General features: G+C 37.7%; 1 protein-coding gene across 3 annotated transcripts in view; it reads right to left on the bottom strand.

The window, feature by feature from the left end:
• The window catches only part of WDR25 (WD repeat domain 25), a 66,181-nt gene extending 46,053 nt beyond the window's left edge, over positions 1-20,128 (bottom strand). The window contains exons 1-2 of one of the 3 annotated variants that reach the window (XM_040557231.1): positions 19,987-20,128; positions 16,812-17,587 (exon numbers count right to left, since the gene is read on the bottom strand). In XM_040557231.1, the coding sequence (XP_040413165.1) occupies positions 16,812-17,528 (717 nt within the window). In that variant the 5' untranslated portion in view covers positions 17,529-17,587; positions 19,987-20,128. Of the gene's footprint in view, positions 1-16,811; positions 17,588-19,441; positions 19,898-19,943 lie in introns of those variants that run through there. The other 2 variants (XM_040557230.1, XM_040557232.1) reach the window with 2 other exon arrangements.
• Between the last annotated feature and the right edge of the window lie 105 nt (positions 20,129-20,233).

The following is a 20,233-nucleotide window of genomic DNA, read 5'->3' on the forward strand; positions in this document are numbered from 1 at the left end:
AGAGACACTGCTGACTGGAATTTCTTCTTTTTTCCCCTGATTTCCCTCCAAACACACACCACTCAACTCAATTTTCCTCACCCAACACAGACACCACCACAACTGTGGCATGGCCCACTGGTAGGGCACCACGCAGCAGTGGGCCAGGAGCCTTCCTGTGACTGAAAGGCACCTCACCTCACCTGCCCTTCCAGCTTCCCCCATGTCACCAACAAAAGTACCTCATTGCCACGTTTCTCTCCAGCATGCTGGAGCCATTGCACTGTTTCCTGCCCCTCACATCTGCATTTATCCGTGTCCAAGAGAAGGGTACCGTTCTGGCTGTTTTCTCCAGTTGGTACAGCCCAGACCAGCCTTGCGCTGATTGTCTCAGGTTAAGTTAGACTTGACTAATTCACAGGAATTTTAGCACAGATGTACAACATCAGCTGTGTCATCCTACTTTCTTTTTAAGCCTGTTCTCTTTTCAAGTGAAGTGATTACTGCAGCTCCTCTAAGCAATTTACACAATGTCAACACGCATCATTAGATTACTCAATTTTTTTTATTTTTTTTTGGAGGGAATTCAAGTATCTACATATTAACATCTTTACACAAAACAAAACTGATTAGCTTTTGTTATTTCTCCTTTGCATATCTATGCAACCCATTAGACAGAAAGAGGCCTGATACTCATATTTGCAATCTTCTGTTATGAGGCGTATGTTTAATATTCCTCTTTGTAATATAGCTTGGTTACTATAAAATCATTTTGTTTGCCCTGTGGTGCTTCTGCACGTTGTCACAGGGACAATTTAATCTCTCTCCTGCTAAATGTTGAAAAGCAAGCTATTACAGAGTCGACCCAACAGAAAGTTAGACAGATTTCTTGAAGCCCTTTAGGATAAAGGGTACTGATAGATGATTTGCAAACCTAATGCGTGTCTATTCAACAAAACTGGCTTTGCATGTTCACATATGTTGTCCTAACGCAGTACACAGAGATCCATCCAACCAGTGCAGATACACCCATACCAGCCTCCACCACAGGTCCCAGAGTGCTCGACTCCTTGAAACTACAGAAACAAGCATTTAAGGAATACAACCTGACATCAAGCAGAATTAGATTCTCACCGCAATATGACATGCTTAGGGACTGTTACTTCACCATGAGAAGTATTTCATTGTATTTACTTCACTATCACAGTAGAACTACAGAAAGAATAATTTAAAGATTAAAGGAGAACAACAAAATAATTTGCATTAGCTGTTGTTTTGATAATCCAGACTTTGTACTTAAACAACCCAAGAATAGATTTATCACCAGTCTTAAAAAGCAAAGAAAAGAGTCCCTCATGTATAAAGGACAGAGGGAGGGGGGAAATAATAAGTATTTTTTTTTGCTTCAACCTATGTGACATAGAAATGTAAATATAGAAAGTCCTTCAACATTCAGAACACTACCATTAAGTTAGATGAAGTCTATGATATTCTCCAAATACTTCAAATTAAAAACTGTTAGTTGTGAAAAGCTTGTTTCCTCCAGGCCATTCTACAACTGAAAAATTACTATTGGGAAGTTTCCTCAGTGAAGTGTTAGCACTTCCACTACTGTCAGTATTATTTTCACATAACATGTTGGACCCTTCCACAAGCTAATTCATTTTTATCATTTCAGCTTCCTGTCACTCATATTCTTGTCCATGTGATCCCATTACTTTTTTTTTTAAAAATAATAACACCCCAAATAACGTTCATCACTTCATTGAATGTAACTACAGGTACATGAAGGCATCTCCATTCCCCCCACACAATGCATACATAATTAGTTTAATTAATCTACATGACTGTTTCTAAATTTTAGTAGCTTCTCTTCCTGTTCTCAGAATTAGCTTTAAATTGATGCCTGAGATTTCAAACATCTGCTTTCCACATTATAAATGCTGTCATGAATTTAAAACTTAATAATAAAGCATTTTATGTACTTTACAGAAAAAAAAAGAAAAAAGATGATTATGTAAAGTAGGTTATACATTATTGCCAGGATTTCAAGGGACACCTCATTCACACAGGAAATGCTCAAGTCTTCAGGTAAAGAGAACAGCCAGTTTGTAAGTATAAGCCTAATTGACAACAGAGGCTTTCTGTTAATTTAAGCTCTTTAAAAATATTATACACGCACACACACACGTGCACATGTGAAGTGTGCAGCTGCAAACAAGGAAACTATCACTGTTAAAGATAGATTTCTTTTGGAAGGGAGAAGACTTAAAGGGAATCCTTTCACATTTCAACTAAATTTCTACATGAAAGGTGGAAAAGAAAGATGGAAGAGGGAAGCTGAGAACAGGAACAGGGAGGATTTTCTAGGATCTAAGAGGTAGGGGGTTTTTTGGCTGCGGTTTAAGCTACCTTGTATTGTATGATGTTCTTTGCCAAGAAAAGCAGTTCTTACAGAGAACAACATACTGAGCATAGGCACTATGACTGGAAAAACCTTCTGGTATTATCATAAACCATATTTCTTTAGTTGAAGGTGTCAACACACCTTTGTAACGCTTTATGATGGATTGCTACACTGCCAGTCTAATTTTCTATTGCTTCTCTCCTCTTCTTCTACTAAGTTTAACTGCTTGCTTTAAAAAAAAAAAAAAAGAACAAAAGAAAGTTATATACACCATAGTTCATGTGTTAAACTCATTGCCCAGATGTAGCAGAGCAAAGAGAATGGACCAGCTGATTCTTCATGCAGCAGTATAAGATGTAAAAAGAACAGAGGGGCTAAGCAAGAGTAACACTTTAAGAATGCATTAAGTAAAATCTACTTCTTATACAGCTAAACCTTTAGAAGCAAAACAAATTTTTCACAGTCAGTAAGAAATTCCAGAAATGTAAGTACTACCTTGAGTAATTATTGTTAATTAACTAGCAATGAGGCACTATTTCCAAATGTGACATTTAAAGTACGTAATGCGATTGTGAATATTCACAAAGATAATTAAGTTCATCTGCTTCAAGTCCTTGATTTCAGCACATCTGAAAACACCTCTTAAACTATCATTAGACCTGTAATCAAGTATTTTGTTGCTCGGGAAAATTGGATACCTTTGCTTACCTGCTAATGTAGGGAATGTGTGTTCAAATGCAAGTATGTGGCTTTTGTTAAGAAACTCCTCTTCAGGCAAAAGCTCATAAAAACACTAATTTAGATTGTTTTCTCAGAAGAGATAGTTACAAATAAGTTCCTCACACCATCAGATGGAAATGAAAATAAAAATGATTGATCTCCCCTAATTACACACACATTCATAAGACTGATGTGTGTGATAGTTGTTTGAAAATACTTGTCATGAAGCCAGGAGTACACTACTACGCATACTAAGGATAACATCCACATTAGGTTGTATATTTTCTTCTATCTTGTTTACAGCTGAGTCAAGGTCATTAGGAAAACAAATTCAGTCAAACTACAAGGATGAAATATGATATATAGCACAAAAATGCAGAAAGAAAGTTGTGCGTGAACCAATTCTAGTCCCACACAAAGCGGTCAGCAGAATAAAACCAGCAGCAGGAGGTTACGTTACACCAACATTACCAAGCAAACGTTAGCCTGAAGCAAGTCGGGTCATCCAAGCAGGCATTAACAGAAGGCCAGCTGCTAAGGTACACGTCCTTAAAGCTACTGAAGATTTTAATCCCCTCAGAGAAGCTGGGCACTCTCCAAGGGGTATTGCTTTTTAGAACAATCCAGCTAGGAAATAGAAGGGGTAAATAAGAAGCAAAACTACATCGCTAGTATTGTTCTCCTGTTTTATTTCTGTAGAACTATGGCAAGATAACTTTTGACATTGCAGTGGAATAAATGTGTAAATTTCTGATACTCAAGACAGAAGTTACAGCAAATTAAGAGGAAAACAACATTTTAAAACATGTTTTTCACTATGGAAATTCATCTCCTCTACACAGATGGCATGACAGTATTGTACCATGCAGATCATAACCCAGTGTGCAGATTACACGTGCTACTTACTTGAATCATTTAAAAATCCACATCAAGTAATCTCTGAAGTAATATGGAAACTGATACTGAAGGAGCCTGGAGTCTAACACTAGGTATTAGGCACTCTGAATGAAAAACCAGAAATTTTCAGCCAGAATATAAAACAAAAGTTGCAAGAACAGTTGAGACAAAGCAGACCAAACAGTAAGATTCATATGATCAGACTTCATGTGATATTTTAATTATCTGTGCCAAACAATCTGTTTTAGCTAAATTCCACTATTTGCAAAAGAAGGGGTATTCTTACCAAATGCTGAATAAGACAGGAAGCCAAGAAAAAAGCACCACAAGCTAGAAAGATTTTTTTTTCTGTTTCCCCTCTGAAAACAGGCAACCTTTGCCTTTTATGTGAGCTTTGTTTGTAATGTAATCTGTAAATAAGTACCTTTCCAGTAAAGGATACTTAAAATATTGCTTGATCAGAGATTCTGATTTTCACAACAAAGTATTTCTGCCATGGACTGCCATCTTTTAACATAGTTTGTTCTTTACTGTGCAGAAGGATTCAGGGATAATCACTCCATAGATGATTAACTCTGTGGAAGATGCTCATGCAGATTAATTTTTCAGCCACCTAAAAGCAAGATAGCAATTATACATCTATGCTGGGCAGACAGCACAAGAGAAGTAACTTCCCCTCACACACCAAAATAAAGGGAAGAATTCCCACCTGTTCTGCAGTTACCCTTTAAGTGTTCTGTGACTAATCACCGTAATACAGCTAACCCTGTAGATGCATCTCAAATGGAAAGTTCCTGGAAAACTATGAAGAGAAAAGCAGAAATTACAATATACTTGTAAATCAGTTAGCAATTTAAGCTATGGTTTGTTGTATAATATGAAAAGTGGGAAATATTTTGGCAGAAGGAGAAGCCAAGTACAGCAAAAGCACTTAAAACCCCATCCCTAACTGTATACAATGTATACTAAGTTTCTGGCTTGAGAAAGAATACAAAATTCACTTCAGATAAATAAACTACTTTACACACAATATTAAGCATATTTGGGATGACATGGTTAAAGCAGAGCAGTTTGATGCACGTAATTCAAGTAATTCAAGGGAAATTAATATATAATGACAAATAAATATTATAGATGACTTCAGAACACCAAATTTTCTATTGCTGTACTGTATAGGAGAAGAATAACATGGCATGAATTTGGCTGTTTCTCATTGATGTCACAGTAATAATAGCACATTAAGAATGATAACGGATTCAAAATACCTAAAAGCACAGTCACAGCAGTGGTCACTAGCAGTTAATAATTGTGCCCAAAACACTTAAGCAATCAGTATCTTGCCAGCAGGCAAAGGAGAAGAACTCCAGTAGAAGAGTATATGTATTATAACTCCCCAGGAGATGATTAGCTAAATTGCTATAGCCATTTATTAAATAATCTGATTTTCCTTTCACCTCAATGTATCATATTCATTAGCATCAATCACTTCCAAGTCACATACATCTATGCTCTTTTAAAAGTAGGGATTCCTCATAAGTGTTAAGACACCTCAATTTCAGACTTAGAGCACTTCGGAGGCAAATTGTACATTGTGGTAAGCATCCTCAATTCCTACAGGGTAATTAAGGCCTGGATAGATACATTCAAAGACCTTCTTGCACCCTGCAGATTTTGTACATCCATTACTAGAGTTAGAAATGATGCTCTATTCAGAGAATAAGTACAGTCTTAGCAACTACACTCCCAGCTTCTGAAACACTGCATATCTATTTGCTGTTGACATGTGAGCTATTTCAGAAAACAAGAGGGAGAAAACTGCCATTTACTAACCCTTTGGGGGAGTTGTTTGTTTTTACATTAAGCTTCAGTTAAACAGTGACTATTAAGTTCAAAACATACCTGTTTGGACTGTATTTCTATATTATGCTACTGTGTTTATATTAAACTTGTGATTCACCAAAGGGCACTCTACAAGTTTTTATACAGCTACATATATCAATATGATCAGATAACCATCTTTTCTATTAATGCAGTCAATAAAACAAATGAGCATGAACACAACAACCTAAAAGAAGCAATTTAAGCTGTCTCCTTGCACATGATCCACTGGGAGAAGATGACACAGCAGGGACAACAGCTATGGCCAAGCTCTGCCAAACCAAACCAGCAGATGAAAGGCAGCTGTTCTACACCACGGTCCTGCCAGATACTGCTAACAGTGCACATGCTTAGTGTATAGCACATAATAATGCATTGCTACAACAGTTCTAAAAATAATGATGTACTTGAGTACAAATCTCTACCCGCGAGAAATAGCCTAATCCCAATTTATGAGCAAATTCTGTCCCATCAACAACATAAACTGGTTGACTCTTATTTCAAGAAGCAGTTGCTTCATCTTTATTACTCATGCTGATTTAAAGTAATATCTAACTATGAGGGACAGTGTACGGATAATGATTTAAAATAACCATCTGAAAGCCAACTTCCAACCATGTATCAGTTGGCTTGCTCAAGTCACTTTTTCATTACAACTATTATTTTTTTTCAGTAATAAAAGCCAGCTGCACCCAATGGTATACCCCAAATCCATCACACAGCAGCAAGATTACAGAAGAAACTATGAATATCAAGTCCTACTTACAGCCAGGTTGACTACAAGAGTTTAGACCCCACAGTACATGGAAAAGGTTAAATGAGATACAAAACAAATCATTTGTGTACACAAGCAATTACACAAAAGTCTTCCAGATAACGCTTGCTGATTAAGCTGGTATCACAAACACCAAGCTGGGGCAGAAAGCAGCTAGAAGCTCCAGAAAAAGCAAAGAGGAAATAAGAAGCAAGAAAAATCGTCAAGAAAGAGTAAGAAGACATGAAAAGTCTGGCTAGGGAGTCTGACAGTCACAGAAAAGAAAGCAAGGAAAACAACAAGGCAGCAAGGAAATAAGTCATCAGAAATATACAACTAGTAATGCACATCACCTTATCATGCTTATTCCTCTCTAAATTAATGCCCTTACATTAGCAACTTATTTCTCCTCACAAATACGAAAACATTGTTAAAAAAATGTATAGTTCTCAAATTTAAATGCTGACTCGAAACTATGAGAGAAATTTCCTTATGAGAAAGTAAGCACTTTTGGGAGGACTTTTTCAATTATCTGTATATGAGATGATTAAGCTGTAGGACTATAACAGCCCTATAGCTTTACCTGCTTATAGTTTGTAGTTACAAATTATATTTTTCCCTGAGCAGCTCCAGGCCAGTTCTATATATAGCATGCAGAAACCTCAATAACCAGTCAGTAACACCGCTAACTGAATCTTCAGCCCGCTATTTCTCCACCAACAGCCTTAAGCTTATCATCAAGGAAGACATATTGCTCACATGGCAAAAATTATATTCCAGCCACTAATCGCAACATTCAGAATAAGAAAAATTATTTTAGTAAGGAAATGCTAATCTAGAAAAAGGCAATGAGCCTAGAGAACAGAGTGAATTCAAAAATCTTACTTTATAAAGCAAGATGCTACACAGCTGGCATGTGTACAACATACAAGCATGTGTGGTCTTCGTTATTTCTCATTCTCTCCCACCCCATTATCTTTAATCTATTAGCCAATTGAAAAATTGGAAAGTAGAAAGTTTCTATAGTTGCATTTTAGATATGTCCTAGGGAAGAAAAAAAAAGCAGCTGGGTTTAAAGTTAAAAAATAAATAAGTCTGCACATTCCATCATGCATGTACTGGAAGACAAATCAAACAGTTCCAGACCAGCCACAAAATGCATTTTTCTTTGAAGATGGAGGATTACTGCAATGAAACACGATGTGTATGATAGGAGGTGGTAAGTCATTAGTTCCACAGTAGTGAAGCAGGATCTCTAAAAGAACAAAGTTTTTATTAATGTTTCTTTTTCCCTTTAATTTAAAGGGAATCTATAACTAACACTTGTCTTTATAGCATAAATATATAAGATTGTCATTAAAGTTCTATTGGGCTTCATCTAAAAATCAAAAGGCAACGACCTTTGGTACATTTACTGATATTATAAGCTTAAAGATGCAGCAATTTTATACATGCTAAAAATAAAGTCTTTTAAAAAAGAAAAAAGAGACAAGAACAAAAACATATTATACATAAGTAATAGAAACTTCAGGCAAATTGCCTCTGCTCCTGATGCTGGATAAATCCAACACAAGTAATCTCTCTATAGAACCTGAAAAAGTAGAGCAAAGCTTCTCAAAGATCTGTTTCCTTGACAACATTGACAGACCAAGAGAGGTAGGGAATCCACGTCATAAGATGTCTTGTAGTTTTGTTAGCAGATTTTTTTTTAAATATATATAGCAGTATGTAAGAGGCATCTATAAAGCAAGACTTCTAGAAAAGAAGCAAACTTACACTGGTGTTATTTATATTTTTAAACAGTAGAAACATTTGGAATTTCTCTACCAGTGATAAGGTTGATACTCCCACAATGCATTAAAGTAACTTGAGAACATAAAACTATTCTACCTCTGTTTTTTCCAAGTTCCAAAAATCACAACATTTTGACCAGGAATATTACTGAAGCATCTGAAGGGAGATAACACAATATGCTTTTCCCATTTCAGATGATGTTCTGCTCCATAGAGCTGTCCACAGAGATCCTACATATAATTGGAGGGCTTAATTTATGACATTATCAGTTAAGCTTCATTAGGGACACTGCTCTGTTGCCATCTCTGGCACCGACATTTTCCTCTGCTAATGGGTTGGCTATGCTGGGGGAGGACAAGGTTGCTTACTTGTCTGCTAAAGCCCACATAAGAGACATTCAGTAAACAGTTGGAAGAGCTCTTAGCAGGAAGGAAGTGCAAAGCTCAGCAATTCAGGACAGACAGGTTTCTAAGAAAAAGTCAGGAAAACATTTAATATTTTTGATATTTCTGTAACTAATGAGTGACCAAAAACATCCTTCTATATAACATGAAGAAACAGAATCTCTTCTTCCACAACATTTTAAGGATATTCAAGAGTCATACCCCATCCTTTTGGGTTCCTGGAGAAAGAAAGGTTTGTGAAGTAACACTGCCACAAGAGCCATATCTCTGGTGCATCTCACCCATTGTCACTTTGCACCTACCCCTCAAACTCAACCAAGTTTCAGAGGTCTCAGAAGGACTTCATTGCCCCTCAAGATTTAATCAAAATGAGCAGCTGAATAAAAAAAGTAAAGACATTGCAGAAGCCCTGAAGGATGGAGAAGTTGAAGATAATCCACAGCTAGCCAGCCTCAAGACACAGCCAGACTCCATCAGTTCTACTGCTTTCAGAAGAGCTTTATTTTCTGAACTGCTCTTTAAGTAATTCCCACTTCTTTTGAAAGTATCTTTTTAGTATCATGAAGTATCCTTCTTCCCCTGCTCTTCTTCCCCAAAGCTACATCTTCAAGCATAGCCATAAAACAGGAAAATCTCACTGAGACACCACTTCCAGCATGGGGTACTCCTCTAGTATTCCTTACAGAGACCCTAATTCAGGAGGCATTTCCAAGCATGAAGTTGTGGTGGTTTTACCTTGCTAGGCAGCTGAACACCACCACAATCTCCCCCTCACTCCCTCTCCTCAGAAGAGGAGGGGGAGTGAGGAAAGGAAAAAACTCACGGATTGAGAAAAGGATAATTTAATTGAAGGAAAAAATAATTATTAATGGAAAATTATTAATAATTTAAACTAAAGTGAAAAGGGAAATGAGGGGAAGGGGATAAAAAAGGCAAGCAAAGGTCATGTGCAAGCACAGAGAGAGGGGAAAGGAATTACTCTACTTCCCACCAACAAGTGACGTTTGACCACGTCCTTGAAGCAGGGCCTCAACGCATCTGGCCATTGTTCGGGAGGACAGACATTTTCACAACAAGAGCCCACCCCTCCCTTTTTCTTCCTTTTCCCACCTTTTATTGCTGAGTGTGACACCATATGGCACAGAATATCCCTTTGGCTGGTTTAGGTCAGCTGCCCTGGTGATGTTCCTTCCTCACCTCTCGCCCACCCCCAGCCTGCTGGCTCTGGGGAGATTAGAAAAACTCCTGATGCTGTGCCAGTATTGCTCAACAGTGGACAAAACACTGGTGTGAAACCACTGCTGTTCTAACTACACATGCAGAGCACAGCACTGTATGGGCTGCTGCAGGGAAAGTTAACTCCATCCCAGCCAGACCCAGCGCAGAAGTAAAACAAATGCCCTTACAAAACTGAAAACATAATCCAGAAGCTGAGATATTCACTGCTTTTTTGCCTTTTTTTGTTTGTTTAATACGAATTTCTGTGCAAGCATTAGGATAAATTCCAGTCTAAAGGAGTACTGAATTTAGTTCTTGTTAACGAAAAAGGAAAGAAAACAGTGGCCTACCAAACAGTGTAGAGATCAGGATGCTGCTGTTTATATTCAAAGAAACATACTCCTTTGAAAAATCCTTTGAGGCACAAGAGTGTGTCAACTACTAAGAACATATTAAAAACTATATAAGTCATCTCCAGCTGTGGATTCTGAGAAAGTGAACAAAGGCATTACAAGGATTTCCGTTTCCTTGACAACGGCATTGCTAGAAACAAGAAAATAATTAAAAAAATAAATCTCCATGTAACAACGATCTCCAAACGTATCTAGGTATTAACACACCAAAACATGTAACAACCCCACCAACATTTTTGTGATGAAGATACCAAAATCCACCACCCTCCCGAATTGTTCTTTATCAACTTGCATTAATGGCTTTTGCAGAACAGTTGGTTAAGAGCTGGCTCTTACCTCCTGACTTGTATTATAACCCAGACAGAATCACAGCCAGAAGCTTTTGTTCATGGTCAAGCACACTCCTTCCTGCACGATGTCCCTTTTCTTATAAAATAAGCATTATGGGCAAAAATTATATTAAATAATTTCCTTAGAAAAAGACCAAGATATATAGAGAAAGGCTTTCAGCACTCAAGAAACTCGTATTACTATACACACAGGTATCAAATAAGCATACTTTCATCCTAATAATCAGCGAGCTCAAAATCCTTGGAAAAAAGATATACATAGTTCTAAATAGAAGAGGGAACAAGGCACCATTAAGAAAAGTCAGCTTCAGTATTTCAGAATAGCCTATTTAGTCGCCTCTTCAACATGAGAATGACAATGCTTTTTTCCCTCACACCTAGGTAAGCAGTACATTCTCCAAAATGAGTTTCTTTGCTACTTCCAAGATAATGGGAAGAACTTCTTGTTACTTTTACAATACAGTATTAGAAGTGCACTGACATTGAACAGATCACTTTGAAAGTTCTTTCGATTAAAGTGTAATGTGTGCATTTAAGAGAAAGTCTCCCCAAAATCTCATTTTGTGCATCAGCTACAGTTAAATGAGCATTGTCACAGATTTTAAAATCAATCTAAAAATCAGAATGCTTGGGGTACTAGCAGCATGGTATCTAATCCTGCTCAGTGAACCGCTTGAATCTAGCCTAGTGGTGACAAGGCTATAACCATCTAACAGCTATGCGTGAGTTTATAGGAAGCAAGCTGGCAGCCTAAATTCAGTCCCTTATTAACAGACAGGCATGTAGCAGAACAATGAGGAACAGTACCTATGCTGGCTCCTTCAAATGAATTGCTTGCAGGAGGTTTGAAAACAAATGTCAGAACTTGTTACTCTGACATAGGGTTAACAGTAATGTGTAGGAAATCTCTATTGCCACCATCAGTGTCACACACGTTATACGGATGAATAGAGGCTATCATGTTCCACTGCTTCCAGCCTGATACAGCAGGATCAAGAACAACAAATTCGTGGAATATACTACTATGCCATCTTTGTCCTGCAGAATACACAGCCACAAAAGAATAAAAGATTTTGAAAATCTGAAAAAAAATAAAAAATGCTGGTTCTATTAGTATTTGATTCACTCCAGAAAGCAAAATTCATACATTAGATTTGACCAGTATAAGTTATATAACACCCTGGAGCTAGCACCCTTAGACAAGATAGTCTCATAAGACCAGAGAAGTATCTGGCAGAGATCTACTGAGTTAGGAAATTACAAAGATTAAATGCTTTGGAGCTCAGAAATCCCCTGACTTTCAAATGAGCATTGGCTAGAGGAGGACTTAAAGGCACCATAAATCTTTGCCAAGTTCATTTTCTCTTGGCATCTACTTACTGACCCTACTAGAGACTGACCGCTGGGCTAGACCCTGCTACTTAAGACAAATTGCTGTATTCAATGACAACCTGTGATTTAGGATTCTGTAATTGGGGTTCTAAACCAGAAATATCTAAACAGTGTCGATTTTCAGAAAGTTCTGAATATCCACACTACAAAACTTAGGTAGCTTTAATAACTGTGTTGAGTCTCAAAATGTATACAAAAATTACCAACCGAGATATTAAAATCACAACCTTTATGTTTAAGTCAACAAAACCAAAGTGGCCTAAATTTCAGTTAGAGCAGTTTTTGAAACAAAAGGTATAGGGAAAAAGTATTATCCCAAGAATCGAATCCATTTAGACAAACATCAAGACAATCAAGTTCAGAATCCTTAAAATGCATACTTAAACTAGAAACAAAAGCCACTAAATATTCAGTTAGGATGCATTAGCGAAGAAGAGCACTACCACACTAATTTGAATCAGTGCTTCCAACCTAGGTAACTGGCAAAAGAGGCAGGAAACCTATCAGCTTCCCCTTTGAAAGGGGAAGCTCAACATTTGAAGAAAATTGAGGATAAAAGACTATTGCCAAAGCCTAAATATAACCTTTCTTTCTTTCCTTACAGATTTAAAGCATGAAGGTTTCTCCTAAATCTTCTGGATTGGAAGAATTGTGGGTAATTAACCTACAATACCTACAGCTTCCCATATGAAGTTGCATCTTACTTTCAAGTCTGTATGAAGTTTACTTGTATCTTTAGCAACACATGCATAAACTTTAAATTTAATGTCTTTCAACACACAAAATGGAGGCAAACACTAAAGTCTCCCATTCTTTAAAAGAAAAATTACCATCCCTTAAAAAGTTACCATTCTTTTCTAAGATACTGAAGGGCCCCATCTGCTGGTAGGAGTATTACTCTGGAGTATTATGCCGCTGAGCTGGTAACTGATTTTTTCCAACAGTACCAGTTGATCACTGTTTTGTTTGATTGTTTTCTTAAATGCAGCCATACACACCAAAATAAATAAATAAATAAAAATCATTAAGAACAAACACGTATTATGGAAAAACAAAATCCTAGGAAACATTCCTCCCTAAATATGTAAGACATTTACACAAAGCGCTCCAGATTATCTTTCCCAACACTAGCTTATTCTTCAGTCAACAGACTGAAAACATCAACTCAATTTTTGCAAACATTGTAGTATGACTTACAGCAATTCATAAAGAAGATGGTAAAGTGCACACTAGTTAAACTTGGCAAACATAAAAGGAAGACTTATCTTCCCAGATTTAAACAGGATACATACATAATACAAAAAACCATAATCAGTTCCATTTATATATTTCAGATATATCCCTGTGTGATATGGAATATAAAATATACAGTAATGATTTATTCATAATAGTTTATATGGGAATAAAGAAGCTAAGATTTCTAAATTAAGATAGAAATACTTGGGTTTAGCTGTCTTCTTCTTTATGCTTAAAAAAAAAAAAATCCTTTCCCAGAAAAGAAAATTCTTAGTTTGTGATGAAAAATTTAAGAGGAGAATATTTAAACACAGAAGAACATAAAAATGCAAAACTGTTTGGCCAAATAATACAAAAATTGCTTATGAGTATAGTTTAGTTTTGATTAAATAAAAAGATCTATGAGCACCACAGTCTGATCTGCTTAGACAGAACTCTCAGTTCTGAGAAATCTCCACTGATATTGGACTGATATCTTCAAACGGTAAATATCATGCTGTATAGGCTGAAGTTAAGGACTGAATCCAAGATACTTACACAAAAATACTAATTTTCAGTTATTCACATGATTAACTGGAAGCACAAAGTTTTGTGGCTCTGGATTACCTACTTGTCTCAATTGTACGAGGATTTTAGGCTTCTAACTGTTGAGTCTTATCCAAATCAGATGCTCAAAGTAAATACTGCAGACATCCTGAGTGTCTGTTACCATGGATATTCCCATTAAAAGGAAAAAAGAACAAGCTTCCACTGCCTGCATTTAAACTATTAATTCCAAGCAGGTGTTCTTGGAAGAAAACAACACAAGGAAAAGCTGAAGGAAGGTATGGGATTGAAAAAATAAATAAATAAAATAGTACATTTACATCTGTGTTTTCAATTGCTTGTTTTATGCTTACACCAGAAAATGGACAACTCCAGGCAATGGCAGACAGCCAAAAAAATTCCCAGAAGAGAAACCACTGCTGTCATAGTCATTAGAGACTTATGGGCTCATGACCCTTGAAAGTTGGAGAAATTAGTTCCGTAACATCAAGACAATGTTTAATCTAACTGTGCCCTCTACTGGCTCGAAAGGTATTTGTATAAAGGTACAAACTTCAAAGATGTTACTGCTCATACCTTAAATCTTCAATCTCATTAAGAAACAGCAGTAAGAAGCATTTCTTTCTAGGTATTTCTCTACAGCTTACCTTTCAAAGTACTGAGATGCATTTTAATAGGCTTCATAACAGTTACGTAGTCACTTTACTGATGTTTTAGATTCCCATACTCTGAAGGGTGGTGAATATTAACATATTCCATTTACACTTAATTGCTATAGTTTGGGGCACCTAAAGCAAATAGATTCCTTCAAATAACAGCTTAACTGTTAAAGACTGCCTCCAAGCAGGGGTGGAAACATTGCTTTAGTAAATACAAGAACATACCCTTCTTCCTGTTTACAAAATAAAAACCAGACAGGCTATTACTTGCTTTTTTTTTTTTTTTTTTTTAATAATTTTACATAGCAATGACAACTTTCATTTATATTGTTTTACCAAGTTTAGTACAATGGTGAGTGAAAGTAATTATAGATGAAGTAAGGCTCTGGGATAGTAAACAAGCAGTATCTTAAAATGTCATACACATGCTTAAAGTCAAACTGAGACATATAGAAGTCAAAAGGTACATATAATTTTGCACAACCCAAATATACAATGCAGCTTGCCAAAAACATCCAACAGCACTTTTTGCATATCATATTTTCTTTCTAAGGTTGTTGTTCTGATAGCAGTCAAGATTTAACTTACTCAGTATATTAAGGAAGACTTGCAAAGAAAAACAAGTGTACTTTTTTCTTCTGTTTTGTCTTTATGAAAAAGATGGGCAAAAATATTTGGAAAGAATTACCTTACAGGTCAAAGTATTCAAAATTCACTAATATGACAGGTTGTGCTGGCTAGAAGTGAAATTAAGAGAATAAAAGTTTAAAAAGTTAAGCCATTGAGAGGAGGAAGTTTAATTCATACTATAGGTCCTGGTTTTTCTTTTCTGTGAACACCAGTGCTTTAATAGACATTAGGGAGGGAAAGAAAAAAAACTAGAGCTATGTCTGAGATTCAAGAACACCACTGCTTCAAAGATGTGAAATCAGCACTTATTTCACAGGGCCCCATGGCAAAACTGGGAGAAGGGAAAAGAAAAGAAACAACACTAAGATAAGAAGAATCATGTAAAAGACAAACTAAATGAAACTCAATTCTCTAGTACAAAAATAAATAGCAAAAGGGCAAAGAAAACTCAATTTTAGTAAGAATTTATTGGGGTTGGGGGATCTAAATGGCAGACCAATATCAAATCAGAATTCAAATTACATTTTAAAGTTCCCTCCTCTAATTTTTTTTTTAGAAATATGCTAATACAAAGACTGTTCTGCCAGCCTCTTAAGCACTAAGATTCACTTAAAGCTCTGAATTTGAGAAGAAAGTTTTAGGGAATGGCAAGGAGCTGTGACAGAGGGTCAGGCTGGGTGTTAGGAAAAGGTTCTGCACCCAGAGGGTGGTCGGGCACTGGGACAGGCTCCCCAGGGCAGTGGTCACAGCACTGAGCCTGATGGAGTTCAAGAAGTGTTTGGACACTGCTCTCAGACACAGTGTCTGATTTTTGGGTAGTCCTGCGTGGAGCGAGGAGTTAGACCCGATGATCCTTGTGGGTCCCTTCCAACTCAGGATATCCCATGATTATGCAAGTAGAAGTAAGACTTACTGGATTGACTAAATTAACAAAGAACTGAAACCAAATTCACTAAAGTTAGAAGGAAAATACACTTAAGTATTGAGTAGTTAACCCTTGAAACAAACTTAAAGTGGAAAGATTCCCTTAGATCATGAGAGGACACCTTCCTGCAATGTAAAATGTCATCCTAGTTCAGAGGAAAGATGCACAAGACCCAGCATAGCACCTGCAGCTGTAGTTACTTGGGCCTGGCAAAGTGCTGGCAGTCAGCTGTTCAGTGACTGAAGGCAGAACCTGCACCACAGTGCTTAAGGCCACTGCAACCTTAGATAGGGAAAAAGTAACGACAACCTAACACTAATACAAATTAAAAGATATGACCCAGTAGAAATCCAACTTCTTAAATTAAGATCTAAAACATATCTAATACAAAAAAAATACACATTATGAAATAACAGGATTGTAGGTACATTAAAGCATTAAGCTGAGACTTCATAACAGGTCTGGTACGAAAAAGCATCTCCTCCAATTCTGAATATGGTGGAACTACCGAACACACTGCCAAAAAGATGCTGTTCCAAGAAGATCATTATTTAATACAGTATTTTTAAGCTAGTTGATCAGTCCAAAAACCATCTTGTTTTACATTACCTTGATTGTTTTATCCATAGAAGCTGAGAGAAGCATGTGACTTTGTTCTCGCACAGGACACCACTGGATTTCATTAACCGGACTGCTGTGTTTAAACATATGAAATACCAAGCTTTTGGGGATTTCAGTTACTTTATATTTGGATCCCAAATATGGCTTAATTATTTCAGATATCTTTCTCATAGTCTGTTTTCTTGATACGTCTAGCTTCACATGACAATTTGAGCTTTCACCCTGTTCACACTCTTTTTTTCCACCGGTACTGGAATTTTCTTGACGCAGTCTTTTGGGGATATATGGTCTAATTCCCTTTATAGTTGTAGGACTGTCTTTATGCATTCGCTTTTGGCAAGTGCCATTTCCAGAGTTTCTTGAAGAGCTTGATGTCTGTTCGTAGTTTTTGTAGGGCATACTTAATGCAGTATGGCTAGAGTATGCTCTCCTACAATAAGGAGATGTCAAATCAGTGTTATTATTCGGTGCATAATGCTCGGGGAGATCTTCACAAACAATACTTATGCCAAAATTGTCAGTGTTCTCAGTAGGCTGCATTTCATATGTAGATTTTGTTCTCAAACTACCAGGTGCAAAGTATTGAACAGGATTCAGAGAAGAACTCGGAAGGCTTGTTTGTCTGCTAGAAGTACTGGGGACTTCAGTCTTTTCAGATTCTGCCTCGGGGTCTGAATCATCATAAGCAACCAGTGATGAACTCATTATGGCTTGATATAGCAGACTCCAGAAATCTCAGTGCTGGAATCCTCCAAAGCAACGATCTACAATAAAAAAATTGACCATTCAGAGCACAATCTATTATGGACACTACACTACATGTAACTTAAAGATATAAATATGCTTTTCTTAACAAAATCCTTAAGTATTTTATTCCCATTTATTCCTGGAATGTATTCCTCTATTACAGCACATCTGTACATTCAATGGTGCAACATCATTTGCCTCCAAGCACTTTGCATACATTTTTAATGCATTGCAGAGATGCATTTGCATACCGCAAAACAAGGAAAAAATGAGTACAGAAAGGAAAACAAACTTCCACCGTAAGTACTGCAAATCACTTCCACCTTACTTGCAGTAGAACTCCTTCCTCCTCACACATAAACAAGAGGGTAGTGTAATTATGCAGTGGTTTGGGATGTTCATTTATAATAACACAAATACTCCAAGTACTTTGGACTGAGAGTAACAGTAACTATTTCTTTCAACTCCTCCCTGCTGTTAAGCATGAAGGGGTTCAACTGGCAACTAAAAACAGTAAATGTATTTTTGATCCACTCAGTAGTCTTACAGGATAAAGAATTTTTCCAACTACATCCAGAGGTAGCTCTACACAGCCTTTAGTTTAACGTAACAGGCATAGGTCAGAAGCTACACTGAATTCACTGTTCACATTTACTTATAGAAAATAAAGTTTACTGTGGAGCTAACTTTTTCAAAACTTCTATGAAAAAAGAAATCACACACTGAGATTGCATGTGGGACCTGGAATAATTTACCACCGTAACAATCCCAGAAAAGTCTTTTTCTAAAAATCTGTATGGCACATATGGACTACATGCATGGTTTAACTACATTCAAATCATAGATGGTGTCTGCAAAAATAATGTTTAACCTCTGCTGTTTGCAATCAAAAAGCACGGCTACCCTTCAGTTACTAAGATTGATTAACTGGGAAACTATTTCTGCTTTGTTTTCTTGCTCAGCTGTGAGCACTCATCATGCTACAATGATTTAACCTACAACACTTCCAGATCAGTTTCTGAAATCTTCAATTTAGGTCGGAGAAGCTACCCTCAAAAGCAGCTGGATTGAGACTGCTGTCCAAAAGGCAGTATGTCCGTAAGCATTTGCAGGGTTGATGCCACAAATGAAAGTCCTACAAACACTGCTGCTGGAGCAGTATGCTGGAACTTGTAAGGATTACTAATTTAATTTCAGAATGAGATCTATTTGAATTAAAATGAGCAGGTTTTATTTAACCTACAGCACAGTTACATCACAGGCTGCGGTCTGCATTCTGTAACAAAGTTGGTAAGCACAAACCCTATTCAGACATACACATTCATCAACATCAGACCCTTTCCAACTGATCAAAATGCTTAACTGGAACACAGCTACTAACATTTTAACACATAAAGGCATCAAGATCTCCCTCTAGAGGACATTTTGTCTTTATCTGTGGTTTATGATAGTTTTAAGTTTCAGCACCTTACAACTGCAAGAGAATTTTTTTTCCTTGAGTTTTTTTTTTTGAGTTTACAGCTTCATTTGTTAAAATAGCATTTTACTTAAGCAATTTCAAAGGGAAAAATAATTAAGAAGTGTTCCAGAACAACTCATTTAAAAACAACAAAAGTAGTAATAAACGTCCTTCTTCCTTCAAGTCAACTTTGAAAGCTCTCACCAAATAAGTACTAACACTGAAGGACTGCACTTCACAAATGACAGTTAGTGGTTATTACGTGCATCACAAGGTCGGAAACAGACTCTGACCAAGATTCACAATGAACAAACAGTAAGAAGTTGACCTCTGGCTGAAAGCAACGAATGAAGACATACAAGTAGAGTGGGTCAGACTTCCAAAAGCTACTTTATTTTGTTTTTAAACACACATGGAAAAGCGGCAATGCAACGTGAGGTTCCGAGGTAAGCACAAGGCATTTCCTTGCAGATATCAGGATAAGAAATAAACACGTTACTGTGGAAGACTGGAAAGAAACTGCCAAATTACACCGGTCAACATAAACCCATCCCAGCACAACACACAACACCCACAGGCCTCAGTATTTTAGGAAAAGCAAAGCATCTGTCATCAAGCCTTCCCATACAGCTCCTCTTCCTAAAGAAAAACCCCAGCTAAAAGTTTCTTACGCCGCCCTAAAGAAAAAAGACCAGCGCGTGCTTCGTCAGAAGCACACCTTAACCCCCTGCTAACTTAATAACGGCTTGATTTAAGCAGACAGGGACGCCTGAAGACGCTTTAACAGAACTTTGTTGCCCTGATCTGGGAGCCGACGAGCTCCCGAGGCCGGCTCCGGGCCCGCCCAGCCCCCAGCGAGGCCCCGGCCGCTTCCCGCTTCCCGCCCCCCGAGCCCCGCCGCGGCCCCCCGGTACCTGAGGGGCGGCCCCCGGAACCCGGCCTCCCGCGGCAGCTCACCGTTTATAAGCGCGCCGGGCAGAAACCTCTCCCCTCGCTCTAACAGGCCGGCCTCTCGCCGTTCCCCCGCAGGCACAGCGCGTTGCGGCGGGCAGGGCTGAGGCCGCGGCTGGCTGGGCGACGGCGAGTCCTTCTGCGGGGGCCGCTGGGGGCAAGAGGGGCTTCCGGCTGCGAGTGAGGGGAACGAGGGAGGAAACGATGGTTCCGGGCGGAGCGCGTTTCCCAGCCGGAACGGGACGCGTGGAGC

The sequence above is a fragment of the Cygnus olor genome, chromosome 5, assembly GCF_009769625.2.
Source record: "Cygnus olor isolate bCygOlo1 chromosome 5, bCygOlo1.pri.v2, whole genome shotgun sequence".
NCBI lineage: Eukaryota > Metazoa > Chordata > Aves > Anseriformes > Anatidae > Cygnus > Cygnus olor.